General features: G+C 39.4%; 1 protein-coding gene across 4 annotated transcripts in view; it reads left to right on the top strand.

Moving 5' to 3' along the window:
* The first annotated feature begins 6,804 nt into the window (after positions 1–6,804).
* dab2ipb (DAB2 interacting protein b) overlaps positions 6,805–21,358 on the top strand; it is a 138,058-nt gene continuing 123,504 nt past the window's right edge. For 2 of the 4 annotated variants that reach the window (XM_040157492.1, XM_040157496.1), the window contains exons 1-3: positions 6,811–7,068; positions 10,508–10,632; positions 16,039–16,144. In XM_040157492.1, the coding sequence (XP_040013426.1) occupies positions 10,534–10,632; positions 16,039–16,144 (205 nt within the window). In that variant the 5' untranslated portion in view covers positions 6,811–7,068; positions 10,508–10,533. Of the gene's footprint in view, positions 7,069–10,214; positions 10,248–10,507; positions 10,633–16,038; positions 16,145–21,358 lie in introns of those variants that run through there. The other 2 variants (XM_040157493.1, XM_040157494.1) reach the window with 2 other exon arrangements.

The following is a 21,358-nucleotide window of genomic DNA, read 5'->3' on the forward strand; positions in this document are numbered from 1 at the left end:
GATGTATTATTGGTTTCTTCATTTTGTAATGTTACTGCAACTCCTTTAACTCCATTCTGTGTCACGGTCATTTCAGCTTCAGAGGGGTCTGACAGGGGAGCATTTCTGAACATTTGTATTCATGAAGTCAACACCTTAACTGGTTTACCACACCCGACTTACAGAGCAGATCATGATAAACCAAGGCCGTACTAATCTGTACCAAGAACCAAATGTTGCACAAACACTGTCACAAAGCAACTCATCATAAAGTGTTGTCAAAAATGCGCAAACTATAAAGCTCATCTTTTGTGGAAACCAGTTTGTCCACCTCCCCACAAATCAAATTTTACGTTATGTTTTCTTATTCATTAAGTGACAGGTTTAGAAAATGTTCCAGTACGTAGAAAAAAGGTTAGAGTGGGAGTTAGGCAAGAAGATAAACTAGTAAAACTAGTACAGATAGTATGTTTGTTTGCATGAGCTAGCTACTGAATTCAGTGTATCAGAATCTAAGGCAAATGTACATATTTATCCAACTAACTAACCTCTTCCGCTCAAGGGGTTAATACGGAGAACCCCCAACCCTTTCAGAATTATTTTAAATTCCACATAAAATCATTCTTTAGCAAGTAATGAGGCATGTAGTCATGGCTAATCCAGTGTGTTTCATTATGATTTAATTTAGGATAGTCGTAGATTCTCCGTTCATTGTCTTTTTATAGCTTTTATTTTCTAATTTAATTGTATTTGGTTCGTGAAAACGCTATGCTATTTATCTATACCTATTTTCAAAAAATAATTGAAAAAGTAATTACAAATAAACTTCTTTTTGCTTTTTAATCTTTTCACTGTGTCATTTCTCGTGCTTAGTTTCAGTTTATATGTCGTGCTCTTCTGTAGTGTAAAAAATGTCCCACACTTTTTTTTGTACGCAGACATTTTACGGATATGATGCCAGGTCTCTGATATACCTTTGGTCCCTAATGCACACAGAACTCAGTGTTTTCATGCTTGGCTGTCTCCACTGAGACCCCCCCCCCAAAGGCCAACATCAGTCTGAAATTTAATTCTAACCCCTCAGAAGAAGGCCCAGGGTCACCAAAGCGATCTGCGTCCTCTCTCTAGTTATTTATTTATTTATTCCTTCATTTATTCAAATTTGAGTTCTGGTTACACACAACTTAAGGTACTTTTTTTGTACTAATTTGTATTTTTGGGTCATTAATGGAATGAAAGGGAAAGTCTTTAACACAGCTTGATGAAACCGGTTTCCCTGATCTTTCCGGAAGCACCTACACACCATCATTTGCTCGACTAACCCTCTAAGCTGTTAAAAGGAGAACATCTCCTCCCCGACAGGGGGCCAGACAAAGGATGTTCAACCAGCAGTTACGGAGAGAGTTCAAAGTCTGTGCCAGTTTGTATGTAACAAAAACATCCTCCATGACAGTCAAGTGTAGCACTTCCTACGCAACTCCCACTCAGCAGCTAAGAGAAATGATGGAAAATCTCCTGCTAAGTCACTTCAACTTAAAACGTGATTGCGGTTCACAGCCACAAGGCTACAAAATGGAAATCAAAACTCTCTCTTATTTGCCAGCTTGTATTCACTGTTTTGTGTTAGTATTCAGGTACCATCCTTCTCTCCTGGCTTATAGTTTAATTTTTTAACACTGTTTTCAGGATTCTCTTCACCAAGTGCATTTTTATCAGGCTTGGCCATCGCAGAAACACAGGAACGCAATGTTGCTCGCAGATAGTCTTTTTTTCACATTTAGTTTTCACAGTCCAGCTGTTCTTCAGAGAAAGTTAACAATCGAACCGTTGATTCGTTGGCCCACATTGTTCTTTCGAACATTGTCTCATTAACTGACGGCCAGCTGTCACTGTCTGTCTCGCTGTGTACGCGCGTGTGACGATGAGGGGACGTGCTAACGGTCCCGCCACACTGACTCAAAACAGTTGCGGCGGCCGACAAAGTAGGCGGAACCACCTCACCTACCGGCCCTCCTATCAGGCAGCACACCAAACACAACCATTGAGGCCACGCCACAGTGAAATTTTCTGAGGATTTCAAACCTTTTTTTTTACTACTCGTGTAAATACATCAGAAAAACAGATACATGTAGTAGGCATCAAAGGTTTTTCCAGATTCTTTGTCTCCGGGTAAATGACTGACTATGATTGATTCCATAACATTGTCCACATTGTATAAGTGGATTCAAAAATGCATTTTTAGCCATAGTGCTAATTCTCAGAAGTTTAACCACGTTTAACCCCTCCGATTCCTTGCCCACACACAAATTCCTTTTTACCACACATTACTCTTGATATTTTGTGGCATTTCAAATTTTATTTGGCCTTTTACAGGATTTTTCTGCTGTTTCTAGCAAAGTTGATTTAATCTCTTAAAGTCTAACCTCTAGAATGTGATCTAATCTGTCTCATACAATATGCGTGATAGTCCTACTCTCAAAGGAAGGGAGACTTTTTGCTAGACTGTGGAATGAATGCCTTGCCGTGTTTATTATAACCAAAGTGGTGTTTGTGCAGTCTTGATTTCTGTCTAATAGATATTGTATCTCCAAGACAACTTCTGCAGCTTGTGCTCTACAGTGACAGTGATTCATATAGTCAGAGCTTGAAGACATTCATATGTAGACCACTGATCTTTGATCATTTCCTCACTTGACTGAGGGGTGCAACTGTAGATTAAATTTTAATTGATGACCAGAAGCTACAAAACTGCTCAAGCTTCATATTAAAGCCGTGGCTTTTCAAAAGCAGCAGCAACTACAGAGACTTTTCCCTTCATTTTCCAGCTCGCTCCATTGTGCCAATGACTGGTTGACGCGGGTCTTCTGGCCTCATGCCAGTATCTTCATGCTCTTAGAACACAGTTGATACTGCCATCACTTTATTATTTGACGACTATGGTTCAGTGAGACCCTTCGGTCCATGATTGTAAATGAGTGGTTGTCAGTGGCAGTGTGACATCCTCTAGAGCTATAAATGCTGGTAGATTGCCAAAGTCTTTTTTGTGTATTTGCATGCTCAGTTTCAAGCCTTAAGTTGCGATTGGTTGCAAGGTCGTGGCACTTATTTGCATGCACGGCACTTCTGGAAAGCTCTGAGAGGAAGCTCAATCACCGTCTCTGCACGTGGGCTTACCTTGTGGTCTTTGCAACGTTGCTTTGTATGAGCAGAAAACGAGATGAAGCGTCTCATCAGCCGCGCAGCGAATCCAGGGACTCTAAATCTCTCAAATCTGCATCGGAGCATGCTGGTGTAGCCAGCAGCATGTAGACAGGCGGGATTTATAACTTTCCATTTAGATGGATTCATTTCTTCCTAAGTGCTTCTTCAGCTGGTTTTGATGAGCACGTACCACCGTGTTCTGTCAGCATCCCCAATTCAGTTTCTATCTCTGACAGTTTAAACGTTTTTGTTGTACTATTGCTTGTATTACATGAAACAGAGGCAGATAATTAATCAAACGTTATTTCTCTGATCGTAGATACAAAACCAAAAAATTGACAGTGAACTGTAGTCAAAGTCATTTGTCTTGTCAGTCAGCATACCAGTTGTAAAGAATGACACTGACCGGAACAAGAGCAAGTGAGGAGGATGATTTAGGACTTAGATTTCAGGAAAGTCGTGTGAGGATCCAAGCAGGTTTTGGACTGTAACGTCTTTATCATGAGCTTGGCCCCGAGTCAGCACTCAGTCAGTCTACAATGTCCACCCAAGCCACTGTAATACACTTTTTATACGTCAGAGGAAACGCACAGGGGTAACTAATAAAATAAATCATGGCTGCACACATTTCAGATAGCCAGCATGTGCAATAGCAGGGTCCTGGAACTGACACACCTGGATGCAATGCAGCCGAAATGAAGTCCTCCATGAGAAAGGTTCTTTCAACATCTAATGCTTGCGCAAGGTGGAAGTAGATGAACCGCTACAGTGTCACCAGAAAGATCGAAGACCCCGCTGCTTACGTCCTCAGCAATTTATACGTTTTCTGATCAAGATCATATTCACAATATGTGGATGTTGTTTACATAAAAGCAATACTTTGAAATTGAAATATTTAAATTGAATCAGATGGATATTATAGTGGGTAAAGTGTCCCTCTAATTGAATCTTCAATATTTGGATGTTTGGATATTCCAAACCTCTAAATCAGACTCCTGCTAAGGTCTACTTATAGTGAGCTGGGAGGCAAGAATCTGTATTATGTGGGAGTAGTGGGTGCAGAAACTGTTACGTGATGGCAAGTCAATATTAGCCTCTATATTTTTATAGAACTTGTGCGATACCCATGAACAAAACCTAAAATATCAAGAAAAAAGTTGTTAAATTTAAGATCTCACCAACATTGATTTGCCTCAGATTAGGCTCCAACCACAGTCAACTTGGTAAATCAGCAAGGCGGCCTACATACTGCCTCCCTTCTCCAGTGTTTGTGCTTCACTCCAAAGCCCGTGTTCGATCACATCCTCTCTCCCATTTTTTTTTTTTCTGTCACTCACTACATTGTTACTGGAAACAGGAAAGCAAGTATTTCAAACAAAATGTTTGCGGAGCATCTCCTCCAAACTTAAAGTATTGATCTAATACCATTAAGGTCTTTTTACATTTGTTCTATCAATACCTGACAGAAGGACTGTGTAGCAGCCAGTGAAAGGTGAGCTTTATTGTCATACTGGGGAGCCCAGCTATTGATGCAGGGGGAGAAAGAAATGCTAATACTGTGCGGTTATTGATCTCAGTCATGTTTAAAACAGGGGAGCGAGCATCACAATATAAATAAATGCAAATACAATGTGGCCATGCTTGTCATCTTAGAGTTAGATTAGAGCATTTAGCTGCTATCTGATTGGAACACTCTTTATCTTCCACACGCAGAACAAAATCATACTCACCCACGACACAGCGCTCTCATGGACACACAAACATCAGTGCGCGCATACACCAGCATAATAAAGACAGGATCTATTGTCTCTTTCCCCTGCTGTTCACTTGAGCTTCAGTAAAATGTGCTTGATTACGTAACTGCCCTACAATCAGAGGTAACACAACGCATAGAGTGCAGACTAACGTGTAACCTAATTGTACCCTCTTATTTGGGAAAGGATTTTGTTGCTTTGAGATAGAAAACATTTACCGAAACCAAACACCCACATCCTAAATATAAGATGTAATAATATTATTTGCATTATGCATTTAAAATGAACCATAAACAAACATCGGCAAATATGGCTCTTTTGAGAAGAGTTGAGCGTAAATACTTTAAAAAATATATTTTTGCATCCATATATGAATGCACCTGTGCCACCCTGGACTGATACATTACCCCGCATGGTTAACATTAACATGGTATGTATTTTATATCAGTGGGAATGTGGTGTGTAATTGGGGAAAGATGGTAATGTGCAAAGTGAAAGTATGTCAGAAGGGGATTTGTGTAATATTTTTTATTTTATTTTTTTAAAGGGCTCTTTCATTTTTTTAAATAGTTTTTCATTTATAAATAATATTTTCTCCACTGTGCTGGGTCTCATACGGTCTCTGTTCTGGCTTTGTCAGCCTCCTAAAAGATCTTCTCGCATGACACTGAAAACGCTGAAGTACAGAGATACTCTAACAGCTCTAAACGGGCTTTGTGGAATGGCCTTATTACTCTAAGCCACTGCTCGCCAGTTATAGAGCTTTTGGAACATGGCAAAACAGTGCTGTTTCATCTGGCGTCTACTTCTTGTGTTGCTCCGGTTCAAATATGGAGAGGGGAAGGCTCTACACGCTTGGGTCAAGTGCAAGTATTTAATAATTAAGCAAAACTTTTGTTCACTAGACATTCATCTTGGCAAGTGTTTCACAAAAGCGTCTGTGTACAGCTGTTTTCCCTAGTGACCTTTTTAACATCCAAGTTCGAAACATGTGCAAAAAACGTACCATGCTACCAAAGTAGCCTCCCCATATGTGACTATACATTTTGATCTGTCGCAGGATAAAAAGCACAGGTGGAACTAATAAAATAAAGGATGGTTCTCCTCCATTTTGATGTTCCAGCTCTTGGACTCTTGGACTCTTGGTGTTGTGCGTGCTGGCCTCCTGGGGCGCTTAAATTGGAACGGACCCCTTGCTAACGTTTTTCAGTTACACCAGCGCTTTTCCCGCTGTGGCTCTCAAATGTCTCCTAACACGGAGAGCTGGTTACACGAGGTCGCCAATCTCACAGCACTATGTGAGGAGCTGCACTTGCAAGAGCGAGGGGAGACGTCAATCACAGGCTGTAGGACGCCACACAATCTAGAGAAGAGGTATAATCAGGCATAATAAGTGAAAACACTTGTGTGGATGGACCTTGGAGCATTTAATATTATTTATGGTATTACTGTAGCTCATTATTTGCCAATATTTATACTACATACATGTAGATACTTAATGTAATCATTTTTACTATAGTATCAAGGTCGGAAGGGCTTTCAGAAGGACTGTCACTGAGGCAGGGGCCTACTGACAGCATTTAAATGCATTTTTCTTCTTCTTCTTCTTCTTCTTCTTCTTCTTCTTCTTTTTCTTCTTCTTTTTCTTCTTCTTTTTCTTCTTCGTTTACTTCTTCTTCTTCTTCTTCTTCTTCTTCTTCTTCTTCTTATTGTTGTTGTTGTTGCTATTGTCATTGGTTAATATCTTAAATGCGGCGTTTCACCGTCGCGCCGTAGACAAGCACCTGCTCTTCTCCTCCGCAGCGGCCCTAGCGCGATCCCACCTGTCGCCAGTAGAGGGCGGCGGGTGGCTAGCGGTCGCCGTCGGCCGCCGTCGGCGTTGCGCGGGAACAAGTTAGACGTGTCCGGACAGGAACCGGCGTCCGTCTGTCGTGTGGCTCCGTTGGCCGGTAGGAGAGAGCGCACACAAAGCTCACTGTGCCGCTCCGTATTTCACGCTCGACCGGGTGTTGGGAAAACGACGCCGCTAAGTTAAACCGACTTGCTGAACCGGAGTCCCGGCGAAGCCCGTCACCTCGGCTTTGTTTTTACGCGTTGACTGATGATTATTTAGTTTTAAACTTACTTAAATGTCGTAAGTATTTTTTATTATTGAACTGGTTGAGAGTTTAGTGTTATTTCTTCATTCAGGCAGTGATATATTTAGCTAGATAAGCTTTGTGTGTCATTTATTTTTGCCTTCTGTGAGTGTAACCTCAGTTGGTGTCTCTCGTGAAACATTGTTTGCATAAAGTTTCTATTAAAGATATTTGAATAGCCAGGAGGTCTTTTAAAAAAGAAAGAAAGAAACAAACAAAAAAAACCGTTACCATTGTTCTGGGGGGTGTTTTCAGATTCCTTAAAGACTGTTCTGAATTATTAAAAAAAAAGGAAAGAAAAAAAAAAAAAGATTTTCAACACATTTGCCAGGTTGTGCCTCTGTTTCTGAATCACAAAAAAAGACAGCTCACAGGCATAGGAAACAGAATCGCAAGATTAGAAATCTTTTTTCATCATGTAGCCGACATCTTTTATAATGGTTAGAATCCTTGGGGATTCAGAAGAATCTGGTCAAAACAGGGAGTGTTTTTTTCAAATGACCATTCTGGGTTTTTCCCAAATGAAGCAGGTAAATAATGTTTTAGAGGAACGGCCACGTTATGGACTTCATATTGGTGATGAGGTTCTGTTTATGTACCTGCAAAGGCGCAAACAACACCAGCACTAACGGCACGGCCTGCAGAATGGAGAGGTGCTGTGCCTGTGTTCCTCTAGGACCATTTGCAGCTGAGGCATATCATCATTCAGCCCTTGTAATGATAATATGCTATGATTGGCGCATGGATTTTAGGTGTCTTTTAGATGGAAGAGGTTTCGCTAAAAGTGAAGACGCTTAGGTGGACAGAAAATGGTGAAAATTGACAGAAACTATGACAACCAAAATGTTCCGTATCACAAGATTAATCCATACTACGCCTTCTGGGTGTATCGGGTTAATTTGTCATCTCTTTCCAACTGTAGTTGCTGTACTTAACTATTTATCCATCCTCCTCCCACTTGAGCACCATATATATAGCATAATTTAAAAGCAAAACCTTTAAAGCAGTGAAATTCTTTTTTTTTTTTTTTAATTATGCTTCAAAAATCTGAGACAACTAATGTCAAAGTTCTGCAAAAAAGTATCATTGAAAATTTTGTGAAAGGACTACAGATGATCAAATCATAGAAGTAGACTGCGTGGGAATTAAATTGATCATTCTAGTGCCATTTGTTGTGTTGTAAATAGCCTAAAAATGGACAAATTTGGAATTTGTTTTTCAACAAAATAAACATTATCACCATTATGTCAGGTGGCCAAACAGTTGGTTAAACTTATTACTGCTTTACCGTCATGAAGTTAGTTTTCTTGCCTCGTAGTCTCACAGCTAGAAAAGCTACCTCAGACTGCGAAATAGTGATTGACAACAGAATATGTATCTGTCATCTGCCAGATCAATAAATCAGCAAGGCCACGAGAGAAATCCATATATATCTCATCAGCAAGTGGTCCTTGGGTCTGTCTGTCAACCGGAGTCAGTGAGTTCTGTCAAAGACCAGTTTGGTAAATGTGGTGCGCGTCTAACCTTGAGTAGTTTCTTTTTATGGCATTGGTCTTGCCAGTGATTTGTGTGTATTTTATTTTGGTCCTTACTTGCTGTTGTTGTAGATGCTGAACAGCTTTGTTAAGAGATTTGCACCTTGAGAGTAAAAAAGCTCAGCTGCCTCACAGATCTCACTCCTGTTGCTTTATTGAAGGAAATGAAGCTAGACCTACCAAGCAAAACTGCGTCAGTCAAAAAGACTTCCTCCATGTCTCTCTTGTCTATCTCGCTCTCATAATTTTAAAGCTTGTGGAAGTGAATCTGAATTACGTAATTTAACCAACACCCGGATTAAATACCTGTCTCTATCTCTACCTCTGGCTCAGCTAAATGGAAAACCCTGTGCTCGTCTTGCTCCTGCCCACAGCGTGACTGTAAGCTGATCAGTCAGATGCCGTATGCAGTAGCTTTATCTGTGTGTGTGTGTGTGTGTGTGTTTGGGCATTAATGTGACTGTGCACTTGTGACCTAGTCTCTAACGGCATGGTGACAAGGCTACCTGGGATATGAAGCAGTCACTAAGAGAAAATGATCAAAGAGAGCCAACTGACAGGGTTGTGACAACCCTAAATCTAACGTTTGAATTACGTGCATTTTGCACACTCATGTCCAGTGTGCAGTAGCTCTAATTCCACAATATTGTAAATTAGATTGCTGAGAAATACATGGCAAAAAAATTGTCAGTGTGCATTGTACGAATAATATACATCTCAGTGAATTGAATCTTCGCTTGAAACTCTGCATTACTGAAAAGTCTCGGACAGTACACTGAACATTTTATATTCAGTTTCCCAAGTTTACATTTCCAAGAGCAGAGATGAAAACCTCCAGTTTCAAAGTTACTCTCAGAAGCACAAACATTTCTGAACAAATTGTATAAAACAGGAATTTGTCTCTCACTAATTATAAAAAGTATACCATATGTTTCAGTGCTTTCTCAGTTTCTATTCATCAAGTAAGGTTATATACACCCATCGTATGTTTCGTCTCTTCTGGTGAAACACATTGCAGCACCATGTAGGGATGCTCGTTTGCACGGGCTGCCTCTGAGCAGCTAGAGCAGCAAAGTGCCATCACCACAGCACACTCTTTAGCCTCGCACTCCACTCCTAAGCCTCTTGCTGAACCACACACAAACATCACAGCACACAAGAGAGGGACCAGCCGGTGATCCACATCTTCGCAGAAATGTTGTAGTGGTATGTTTAAGTGTTTGAGTTTAGCCTTTAAAAACGTGTATTCTTCCTGTATGCAGTGTGAAGAGAGAGAGTGAGACGCTAATAAGCGTTTGTTTCACGAAACAGATCTGTAATGAAACTCTCGGAGTGTGCTCTGCTTTGATTGGTGTAGTCTCTGTCTCTGTGACAGTAACCGATGTGTGAGAATTGATGGACTGCATTTCCCGTGTGAAAAAGCACATGTATTGCTTTTCTGAGATTTATGTCACCACATCATTGGAGACACAGGAGAATCCAATATATTCCTGTCTCACTTGTTTTATATTTATCCTTTCTTCAACTGACATCCACAGAGTGATTGAAGAGAAAACAAAATGGACAGCATGCGGATTTCATTTCCCTCCGATGGCATTTTTAATTAAGAAAAATTTTTTTGCAGTCACTCAGCAAAGCAGGTATTGAAAATTAGTTTTTTTTCTGATAAATGTAAGGCCCATTAAACAAATTTCCTAATTGTTTGCTATTTTTTCTGCCTACTTCATTCCTTCTCCTAGGTTTTTTTTTTTTTTAATTTTTTTTAGAATACCACTATTAAAGCTATCACTCTCCATTTTTCTCCATTATCAAGTGAACAAAAACCAGCCACAATTTGTGTTTTTCTCTACTTTCATAAATGATATATTCTCTTTGTCCTTGTATTTCCTTTTCTCTCTAGATGTGCAGTGTCCATCCAGACACTGGATGTCACGTGGTCACTCCTGTGAGGAGCAAACTGTGTGGAACCCAAAGTACTGTGTGGTCGCTGACTGTCAGATGCTGCTTCTGAATGGGGAGGAGGTGGTGAGAGCAGACTGTACAATCTCTTGTCTGTCATGTCCCTTTGTGTCATTACTGTCTTTCTCATCTTCTCGTGTTTTTTTTTTTGTGTGTGTGTGTTTGTGTATGTGTGTTTGTGTATGTGTGTTTGTCCTTGTCAGTTTCATTTTCTTTTTCTTTGCTCCTGCTTTTTAGTTCTTTTCTATCCAAACATTTTCCCACATATACAGTGTATTTTATAACACATCTTAAATTCATCTAAACATGATTATTATAACATATAATTTCTGTCTCATCAGATTTGAATCATCAGTTGCTGATGACTGTGACGTGTGACTTTAAGTGCAAAGTGATTTTCAAGTGAAACTCAATGAAGCTACTTGTCAAAGATACTCAGTGAAAAACCATAGATAGATAGTTGATGTCCAGGCTACGGTTTTGATCCCGTTTAAATTAGAGTAAAGGTTACACAGTCAATGGCGGTACATCATGTGGCCAAGTCTGAACTTTGATGGGCATCTCCTTTCTCCCACCTGATCCATCAAACTTTGGCCTTCAACCCCTTTTCCCTTCCCACTGCTGCTGGGTTAAGGCCTTGTATTAATCTACTCAATAATAATAGTAATGGTAATAATGATAATAATAATTATGATAGAGACTGGAGATTCAAAATGGGGAAACACTAGCTCCTGACTGAAACCAGTGTTGTGTGAGAATTCATTCTACATTTAAATTCATCCCACAGCGGAGACCATTAGCCAGGTTAAGCAGGGCAAGCCAAGTCTGGCTCTTTGCCTCTGTTGTTTTGATTAGTGTTTCACTGGATTATGCCAGTTTCTGTGATTAGAGGTCCTGTTGTTAGTAACAAATCAGGAGTCAGAAGGGTAATCTAAATTACATTGTTCAGTCAACAATATCCTTTCCTTGCTTATCAGCTTTGCGTGAGCTCATATTTAAAGCCCATATATACCCTACTTCTACAAAGGTGTTTTAGCCTATCTTTCCTGGTTAAATATCTTCTTAAGACTGCGACTCATTGCTAGGGCTGGGAAATATTGTTCATCAACATCATAATATTTTCTGATATTGATGTACACTTACCGACCACTTTATCAGGAACATCTGTACACCAGCCTATTCATGCTATTATTCAATTAGCCAATCATGTGGAAGCAGTGCGATGCATTAACACCTGAAGATACAGGTCAGGAACTTCAGTTAATGTTCACATCAAAATGCGATGTTAGTGATTTTGACCGTGGCATGATTGTTGGTGCCAGATGGGCTGGTTTGAGTATTTCTGAAACTGCTGATCCCCTGGGATTTTCGCACACACAGTCTCTAGCGTTTACTCAGAATGGTGCAAAAAACAAAAACCATCCTGTGAGCGGCATTTCTGCAGACGGAGACATCTTTTTGATGAGAGAGGTCAGAGGATAATTTCCAGACTGGTTGGAGCTGACAGAAAGGTTACAATAAGTCAGATAATCTCTTTACAACTGTGCACATGACAATGAGTCCAGTGGACTTCAGTGGCGTCCCCAGTCACCAGATCTGAATCCCACAGAACACTTTTGGAGTGTGGTAGAAGGGGAGATTCAGCATGAATGTGCAGCTAATATTAACAACTAGTTTTTAAAATTTGGACAGAAGAGATTTATAGACCTATAATATGATATAACCATAATACCATAATATCATTCAGCTGAAGTGTGATAAACAGTAATGTTAAATTAGCTGACAAAAAAAAAAAAATGCAGCTCCTTCATTTATTTGAATGAGGCCTTTCTGTTTGGGATACCAGTGCAGAGAACTCGGGCAAAAAAAAATGCGGGTTTGCCCAGCAAAAAAGCTGAACCTGGACCAACTTTCTTGCAAATGAATTCATAGTAGTTTATGTTGTAGCGTAAACACTGTTGACCTTATATCTTTCTGAAGGTCTTGGCTCAACAACAGCAACAGAACAGTGCCCCTCTGAAGGAATATGGCATCTTGAGCACTTAAGGTGGGCAAATAGTCAAAATAGCAACCAGGCAAAGCATAGTTATTGGACTTGCCAAACATTTTTTCATAGCAGCGGGACTGCTGGAACTGGATAAAAAAAGTACGGCTGCAGTTTTTCTTTGTCTGCAACTGCTGAGGTATACCGTGTTCAAAATAGAACAATAATCACAGGGAAGAATTATTTCAGTCGACCCATTGGCAGCCTTTCCACTACAGTGCTTTTTGTTTCACTGCAACAAAGAACAACAGCTTTTGAATTCATCCATCTAGAGACTCAGACTCTGAAAGGTCATCTTTAACACTGCTGGATTTCTGTTATGTCAGGAAACTGCAGGTCATAACAATGATAAAGTCTTATAATGGCTTGCTCCAGATGAAGGTGGGATGACATGGTTTAGACAGAAGAACAAGCTCAGCTGAATGGATCAGAGCATCAACTGCTGTGAACAAGCAATCATACGGTCGAACGCAGACATTGACATGCACTTCTGAGGGGCCTGTAGAGTATGTCATGGCAGTAATAGGTTTTCAGTTATTTTAGTAACTCTTCATTTTGTGACAAAATGACTAGATCCTGTACTTGGTCTCAAAGTTAATTCAGAGTTGATAGAAAAAATATAGCTTGGTTAAAGCTCCTCAGACTCATGCAGCCTAATTTACTGTAGACATTACAATAGACATTCCTTCCTGTTTTGCCTTTAACTTCCTCTAGAATACCTATTTGTTCATGTTTTCCATGTCATACAATGTCTCCCCTTGCAAACAATACATAATGCAACATGTCTAAGAAAGCACTTTTGTTTTTATAATGCGTTTAAATAATTCAGAATTAGGCAAAAATTAAAATGAGAATAGTTTGAACTTTCCAGTTGGCCTCGATATAAGAAGCTGACATATTTATTCCAGTGCATACTGCACTTTTTGGGATAGTGAAATAAATGAATTTATTAACCGCAATATGCTTAAATGCTGCATATTTGAATCTTTATGACTTTATTATTTTACCCGTTTTCGTCTTATTCTGGTTTTCGTTGGATTGTTTTAATCTCGCTTCAGTCAGTTTTTTTTTCTCTTCAGCCATACCGGTTTCTGCTTCTGCTCCTTAGACTCATGGTTCTCTTGTACTCTTAGATATCATGGAAAACATAGAATTGAAGTGCAGTATCACTGAGATCAGCTGATGCTGATCGTGTCATCTGTAATAGGATGTTTACTTAATAAATGATTGTGGCTTTATTTGCCAAAGGCGATTAGGCCCTTAGCAATATGTACAGCCAATGTCACACTTCCCTAACCATAAGAAACATGATGTTTCCACTAACATTAAGAGAGGTAAAAAGGAGGAATACAGATGGTTCGAGCAAAACTATGAGAGAGGGGATAACAATCTCAACTGTCCGTCTCATGTCCTGAGGGCTGCAATATGAAGGTAATAAAACTGAGAGAAAGGTGTGAATCCAGAGGGCTTTCTAGAGTTTAGACTTTTCTCATTTTCACCTTCAGCTTGTCGTGAAGCTTCCCCCTTGTTCCTTGGGCACATGAAGCATACCGTGTGTAAAAGTGGTGATGGCTTCCAGCGCATTAGTCCCATGACTGCCAGTAGAGGGGGCTCATGATTTTAGACAAATAAGTTTTTCTGTGGCTGTTTCAACAGTCAAAAATTCATTATGAATTTAGGATACTTGAAGGAAATGCAATGGTCTTTAAATTTAGTCTCAGTTGAACTCAGCCTTGCCATTTGCTTTACTGTTGTAATCAAATCAGTGCTTACGTCCATGGCAAAAGCAATTATCTTAATTGAGTTAGCAGAGAGTGAAAAGGTACATTATTGTTTCCCTTTAGCAATATTTTTCCTCAGTTAACCCTCTCACAGAAAATTAGTTACATGAGTTTCTGATCTCATCAGAACGATTGTTGTTTTTTATTTAAACTCGACCTTTATTCGGAGAATGTTTCTTACAGTAAGCATGCTGTGTTTCACTCAATTTCTGGCTTCATACCCATACAGTCGCACCTCATGGCCCCCGAATGAATGTGCATTAAAACTAATGTTCTCTGAGCAGCTTCTGCAAATAGGTTGCAGTGGTAGAGTGCCATTCTGCCTATACTGTAACTCACAAAAACCTTCCTGCCTAGATATTCCCATCTAGTCGGGGGGCTTTTTATTCAGCCTTGCTGTCTTTACCTGCCACCTCAGAGATCACTCAGTCGAGTTATTTTACCGCGAGTGGAATGAAGTGAAAACATACATCATGACTTCATCACATTTCTCACACTTTCCTTGCATCAGTTAGCAAATTATACACTTCAATATGCTAAAAGAGAGATTACATTAACCAACGATTTGTTTCAAATTGTACACATTTTTTAGAATAAGTTTTAGTTTTTTGTTTTTTGTTTTAGTTTTGACTATCTTATTTTTGATGTGTCTTTCATCCTCTCCATTAATATTTTAGGTATCTGAATGTAGATAACGCTCACCCTTAAAATAAATGATCACTTAGTCACTGAGTATTATAAATTACAAATTAGGTGAGTGTGTGAATTATTGGATCATTCAATGACTAATTATTATAATCAAGCAGATTATACTCCAATCCTTGCCCTTACAGTACAATACTGTATATATCCCTGTCACAACAAATTGTATCAGTGAGGCTCAAGGTACTGCTCATCTTGCCTAGTCATTATGGCTCAGACCAACAGAGATTTATGCCAGACAAAGTGTGAGTTAGAGTTTTAAGTCCCTTAAAACCAATTCCCTTGAGGCAAGTAACGAGGTGACGAGAGGATCAGAGAGGGACAGAGAGATAAACAGACAGACATGGAACCAAAGGGACAGAGAAAACAAGACAGGCAGGGTGCTGCATTGGGTTGAGAGGTGTGAGGATGTTCGATAAGCCATTATCGCTCTGCTCGGAGGACATCCGGCCCTTTCCCTTTTTCTTTGAATCACCGTTTTCTCACCACAACTGTCCACCTTCCTTTGTCTGTTTAATCTTTTGGAGCCAAACATTTGATATACAAGCTATTGGAAGATATGGGCTGACACAGACTGATGTGCCGCTAATGCCTGTTCTGTTTTATCCAATGACTCCTCATTTATCAGGAAGACTGCAGCTATTGTGTGCTATTGGCCCAACACAGCTTTACACATGACCAGAATAACCACAGCAAAATAGATAAGGAGCCTCTGTGACTACTACTGTATGTGCATTTCTCACATTTCGTACAGCTGCCATTTTTCTTTCTGTTAGCACACAGAAGAAGAATGAAAGCTAACTACTCTACGTGCCTTCTTTGTATCTGTGCCTTTTGTTAAATTTAGTCGGCCTTTTATCTGTCTTGATTTTCCTGCCCCGTGTCTCGGTCTCCTCCGGTCTCCTCCTCTCTCTTTCTCAGAAGATGTGATTCTTGTTTTTGCAGGAGAGGCGCTCTGCGCCATCCAAGGTCCATCTTCTGCGACGCACCATCAGTGTTCCAGTGGAAACACAGTTTCCAGAATTCCACAGCCAGCTGTCCACTGAAAGCGGTGAGTAGCCCGAGGACATACCTCTGCAGCGATCAGAATGCGTCAGTATTTCCAAGCACACATTTGAAAAACTTTAATTGCTTTCTTGACACAATTTAATTAAATTACAATGATTAATAAACATGAAAATCACATGTTCAACACTTGTTCCACGTGTTTATGGACACACAAAAATTTAATTTATTATGAAGATGGTGGAGACTGAGGAGAAGTTGGTGCTTTTTTATGGCTTGGCTTCTGTTTTTAGCTTTTTTTTTTCCTACAACCTTTGTACGTACAAGGCTGCTAATTATCACCTTAAAGTCAAACATAAGTACTCATATGCAGATGCTTGTTTTATACAATGGTCAAATGGGCAGTGCAACTGAAGAGAAGTACTTCTTTTCTGATCCTCAGTGACATAACCAGTCCCACACTGACATACAAGTGAGCTTTATATTGCCTGATTGAGCCTTTTAAAATTGCTGATACTTTTTTTTTTTTTTCCACCTCATATCCACTAGATGGAGAGCTTGCTGCTTCATAGCACTCCACCGCACTAATAACATTTCATCCGAACCACCAAGACAGACACACTCTATTTAAAACTGCCGGTGTCGTGTTGCACTTTCCCTGATGCTTTTATAACAGTGTAATGCTTGTAATACAATACTGTTACTCTCTGGATTTATCAGTATCTGCACTTATGTCTATGGACAAGAGGAAACACCTGAGTCTGTGGATGTTTCTGTGAGGGAGAAAACACAGACTCAGTCACAGCGAGACACTAGGTGGCACCGAGGTTTGACATTCAGAAATTGTATCCCACAGTTACTGTTGCTGGGTTGTTCGCTGGCATGCAACGTAATATGACCCAATTTTTAAATCAGTGTCTGCAGTGGTTATTTAGTTTGAGTGCTCTGTCATAATGTCATTACATTATTTTGTCTACACCCTGCATATAGTGCAGTATATTAAGTTTAGGTTTTATTAAGTTAAGTCATTTCCTGAGGTTTTGTTGCCTTCTATTCCTGAGACAGTGTATCTGGACAGCATAAAGACTGTATAATTTCCAACTTGGCAGTGTTGTGTAAGCTTTTTAGCCCAGATACTTGCATGTTTCTTTGTTACCACTGTTGTTTTAGTGACGCTTTGTGAACAGAATCATGCTTTCTGCAGACACTCTATGACTGTATAAACAGCGATTTTCACATCTGTCTGTCCAAACAAGTGAGTCAGTGAGTTTGTGGCCGGATTGATGTGCAGTGGCATCTGCAGCCTACCAGCTCTCGACCATCAGAGGAAGCCATTTAGTTCAGTGGTAAAAATAAAAACATAACTTTGGGGTACTTAAAAACATTTACAAATTTATTTCTTAATCCCTTAGTTGACATTAAGAAATGTATTCATTTTTCAGGTAAGTATTTGTTAAAAAATCATGTCAGTTGATACATTTTGGAAGTGTCTCATTCAAATGTTCAGATTTTCATTTTATTTTGTGTGCTCAGCTCAAATGCTTTAAATGCCTCCAGTGTTCTTTCTTGTGCCTTACTTTGGACACTTGGTATCTTTCTCTCATACCCTGCATCTCCCATGTGAGGTCACATTCTTGTTGATATTATAATGAGGGCTGGATAATGAAATGAGCAGATATGTCCTTCTGTCTCCTCAAAGTTATGGCTGTTGCTCAGTATTCCCGCATAGCATATATTTGGCTTTCAAAATACAGAGACAGTGTTTTGCTGCAGTTGTTTGGTGCCAATTCACACACACCTAACACCCAAAAGAACAGAGGGGGTTTTAAATATGTGCAACCCATTTTGTAATCTATATTCACTGATACAAGTGATGGGAATACAGTGTAAGATGCATTATGATACTGGATACTGTATGATTGCTGGTTGGTAGGTTGGTTTTGTTTATCTGAGAGGAGACAGAGGCTAAAAGAATAAACATAGTCTGCCAGCTAGTTCACTAATTAAAGAGTACCTTTGCAACTCTGCCAATGAGATTCTGAAACTTTTCCATGATTATTATATAAGGTCATTTCTGAATCACTGATTCTGATTTCCAAAGTCAAGATACACTATTCTGCATGTTAGCTAGAATACATTACAATACATTAATATATTACTGTAGTGGTTATTACGTCAGACATTTAAACATCATTTCTTACTTTCAGCTGTTCACAAGGTAGACTTTTTATTTTTATCACTTGACTTCAGTTGCATTTCGATTTGCATTCAGTAGTCACTGGCAATAAATAAAAACATATAGGAGCATTGACAGATCAGAAGCAGTATTGACTGAACACACTGAATGGCTATGGTTACAGAAATACAAGTGGAAAAAAGAATCTGATACGATACTCGTTAATATGAAAAGCATAACTAGGACTTTAGATTCATGTTTTAAATGTATTTGTGCTCCATCACTTCTGATTCCAGAATAAGATTCACAGTTATATTTTAAAGGGAGCTGCAAATATCCAGTGATAGCATTGAGGTAACCTGAAATAAGTGTAAACTAATTGGACATTAGTCAGTATCATGAATTATCAGACATTTGCGTGCATTATTGTTAGCATTAGCACCAGGGTGAGAAACGGCTAGAACTTCATTGAAACAAACTTAATGTGTTCACTGGCAAAATAATTTTCACATGAATAAAAACAAGTGCCACTTTCAATACCATATTCACAGAAGGCTTGTTGTCAAATTTAGCCCCTAAAACCAAACAGTAGTAAGTGCTCTAGTTGCCCCTTCGGTGTCTAACCTTTAAAATTGCATTTGTGTGTGTGTGTGTGTGTGTGTGTGTGTGTGTGTGTGTGTGTGTGTGTGCACCTGTATGGTTTTCAAATCATGTGCCTACAAACACTACAAACACTCGCATGGTCTATGTTTTACTAAGTTATTCGTTAGCGTAGGCCCCGCCTGCTCTTGTCCTTGTGTGACACAGGCTCTAAATAAGCAGCATGATGAATTAAAAACTACACTGAGATGAATAGGAATCCACAGCAAATCAGAGAGCGCTCTCATCTCGTCTCATCCTCCGACTGAATAGTGAGCGGCTGCCTCTTCTATTCTTTTGAACTCTTCGAGGTTTTGGCACAAACATGCCAGAGACGGATAGCACTGTTACCCTCCCACCAGAACAACTAAGCCTAATTTTACTGAGGTGAAAGTTTTTGTTCTGGATACAGCTTTGGAAAAATTCCCAATTCTTGGTTTTTTAAAGATTCTGGGGCATATGCTGCCCTATTTTCCAATTTTATTACTTCTTTCATAACTATATTCATAAGGTATAACGTTAGGATAGGATTAAATTGAACTGGATAACTGACCAAAGGCTGTTGAATGATTTTTACATGCCTTGTAGCCCAAATACTGCCTCACATGTATTTTAAGTATCTTAATATTCCCTGTGATGTTTAATTTAACCAAGTCCTCCTTGCCTCCATCTCTCTTCCTCAAAGTTTATGACTACAATTAGCTATCATCAGCCAGAATGGTATTTGTTGACTTTGTTCCAGTAACTCCAGTCTATCTTGCCAGCACACCACTAAATAATGGATTGTTTGCCCTGTCAAAGTCTTGTCTTACAGTTTTAATAAAGATGAGCTCAATACATCTCAGAAATGAGGAGCTATAACTTATCAAGAACACAGGATAGTTGAGATAAAAACGTTTTTCGAGGTGAAGGTTGGCTGGGCTCTATGTGTTTGCAATTTGTAGCTGAAACCCATTTTAATTAAGTGCAGGTGGCATATGATGTAGAGTCACTATCAGCTGATAATCAGACAGTAGCAGTCTGTACAGATACTGAATGAAACACTTATTGAGGATGAGTTGTACATTTGCAGCACTAGAAACAGGCAAAGTTATCAAACTACATTTCAATAAAAAACCAATCCAATGATTATTACTGCCAAACTTTTTTTTTGTTACTTTTTAATTTTAACTTTTTTTTTTTTTTTTTTAAAGTTTTTGACAGCTTTTAGGTATTGGCAGCACAATACATCTTGACATTTGGATCCAGCCATGACAAGCAATAAATAATACATGCATTAATTAATCTTTTTTGGTTTTACATACTACTGTAAGTTAATTAAATCTGAAAACATTAGTTGATCAGCAGAAAATTTATTGGTAACTAATTTGACATTTGATTAATCTTTTCAGTCATATTTGAAGCAAATATTACAAGCTTTCTTCAGTTTCAGCTTCTCAAATGTAAGTATTTCTCTCTTTTTATATTGTAGATTTAATAACTTTGGCATTTGCCATGGGCTGGACAAAACAATCGATTTGAAGACGTCACTTTGAGCTCTGAGAAACTGTGATGAGAATTTTTTCTCACAGTTTTTTACATTTGATGATGAAAATAATCTTTAGTTGCATCCGTAATGTTAACTTGCCTCACAAGCTGTCAGTTCAGGTCGGCAAAAGCAACATATGCTGTTTTTTGTGGCAAATTGAAATGAAAGTAGAAACCATGCCCAGCCAGCACAGCCTGGTCAGGTTTTTAACTTCACCCATTGTTAACATTCAGGTTGCAATACTAGGGAAGTTCCTAAATTCTTCTGACATGGTAATGTTTTCCAAATTGATGTTACTAACTCCTCATTATGATGAGAAAAAAATATGATGAGGGTGAAATTGATCAAAGTGGAAACATTCAGCAATGCCACAACCCGCTCCACCCATCTCTATCCCTCTCTCCCATCACCACAACGTGGAAACTGCTCCTCTCTCTCTCCTCCCATTCTGTGTTCCATTATACACCCCCCCCCACACTCTCCAGAGGGGTTCAGTCAGACAGATGTAACACAACAGTAGAAGCCTGAGCTGAGCTGGCAGGCTGCAGGGGCCAGACCAGAGCCAGCAGCTCTGACTGGAGAGAGCAACGAAGAGGAGACGGCGGCGGCAGAGGGGATAAAAAAGTAGCTGTAGTCACAGTTTCAGTAGCTGAAGTTCATTTACGGAGCCGACTTTGCCTCAGGATATGGGTGTGTTGATCTGGGAGCTCATCACCCTGTGAATTTTAACATGGACCCTGACACCAGCAACCATCCAGAGACAAAGCATGGTGAGTGAGATTTCAAGGAAAAAAAGATGAGAACTGGTGAGAGCGATACAGTGGAAAAAGTTGAAGAGCGTGTTAGTGAACAAGGGAGTTAGGTCACATGGTTTTCCAGTTAGGTTGCTATCATGACTAGGCTCTCCATTTGGCTCT

This window comes from Xiphias gladius, chromosome 20 (assembly GCF_016859285.1).
Source record: "Xiphias gladius isolate SHS-SW01 ecotype Sanya breed wild chromosome 20, ASM1685928v1, whole genome shotgun sequence".
NCBI classification, from domain to species: Eukaryota; Metazoa; Chordata; class Actinopteri; order Istiophoriformes; family Xiphiidae; genus Xiphias; species Xiphias gladius.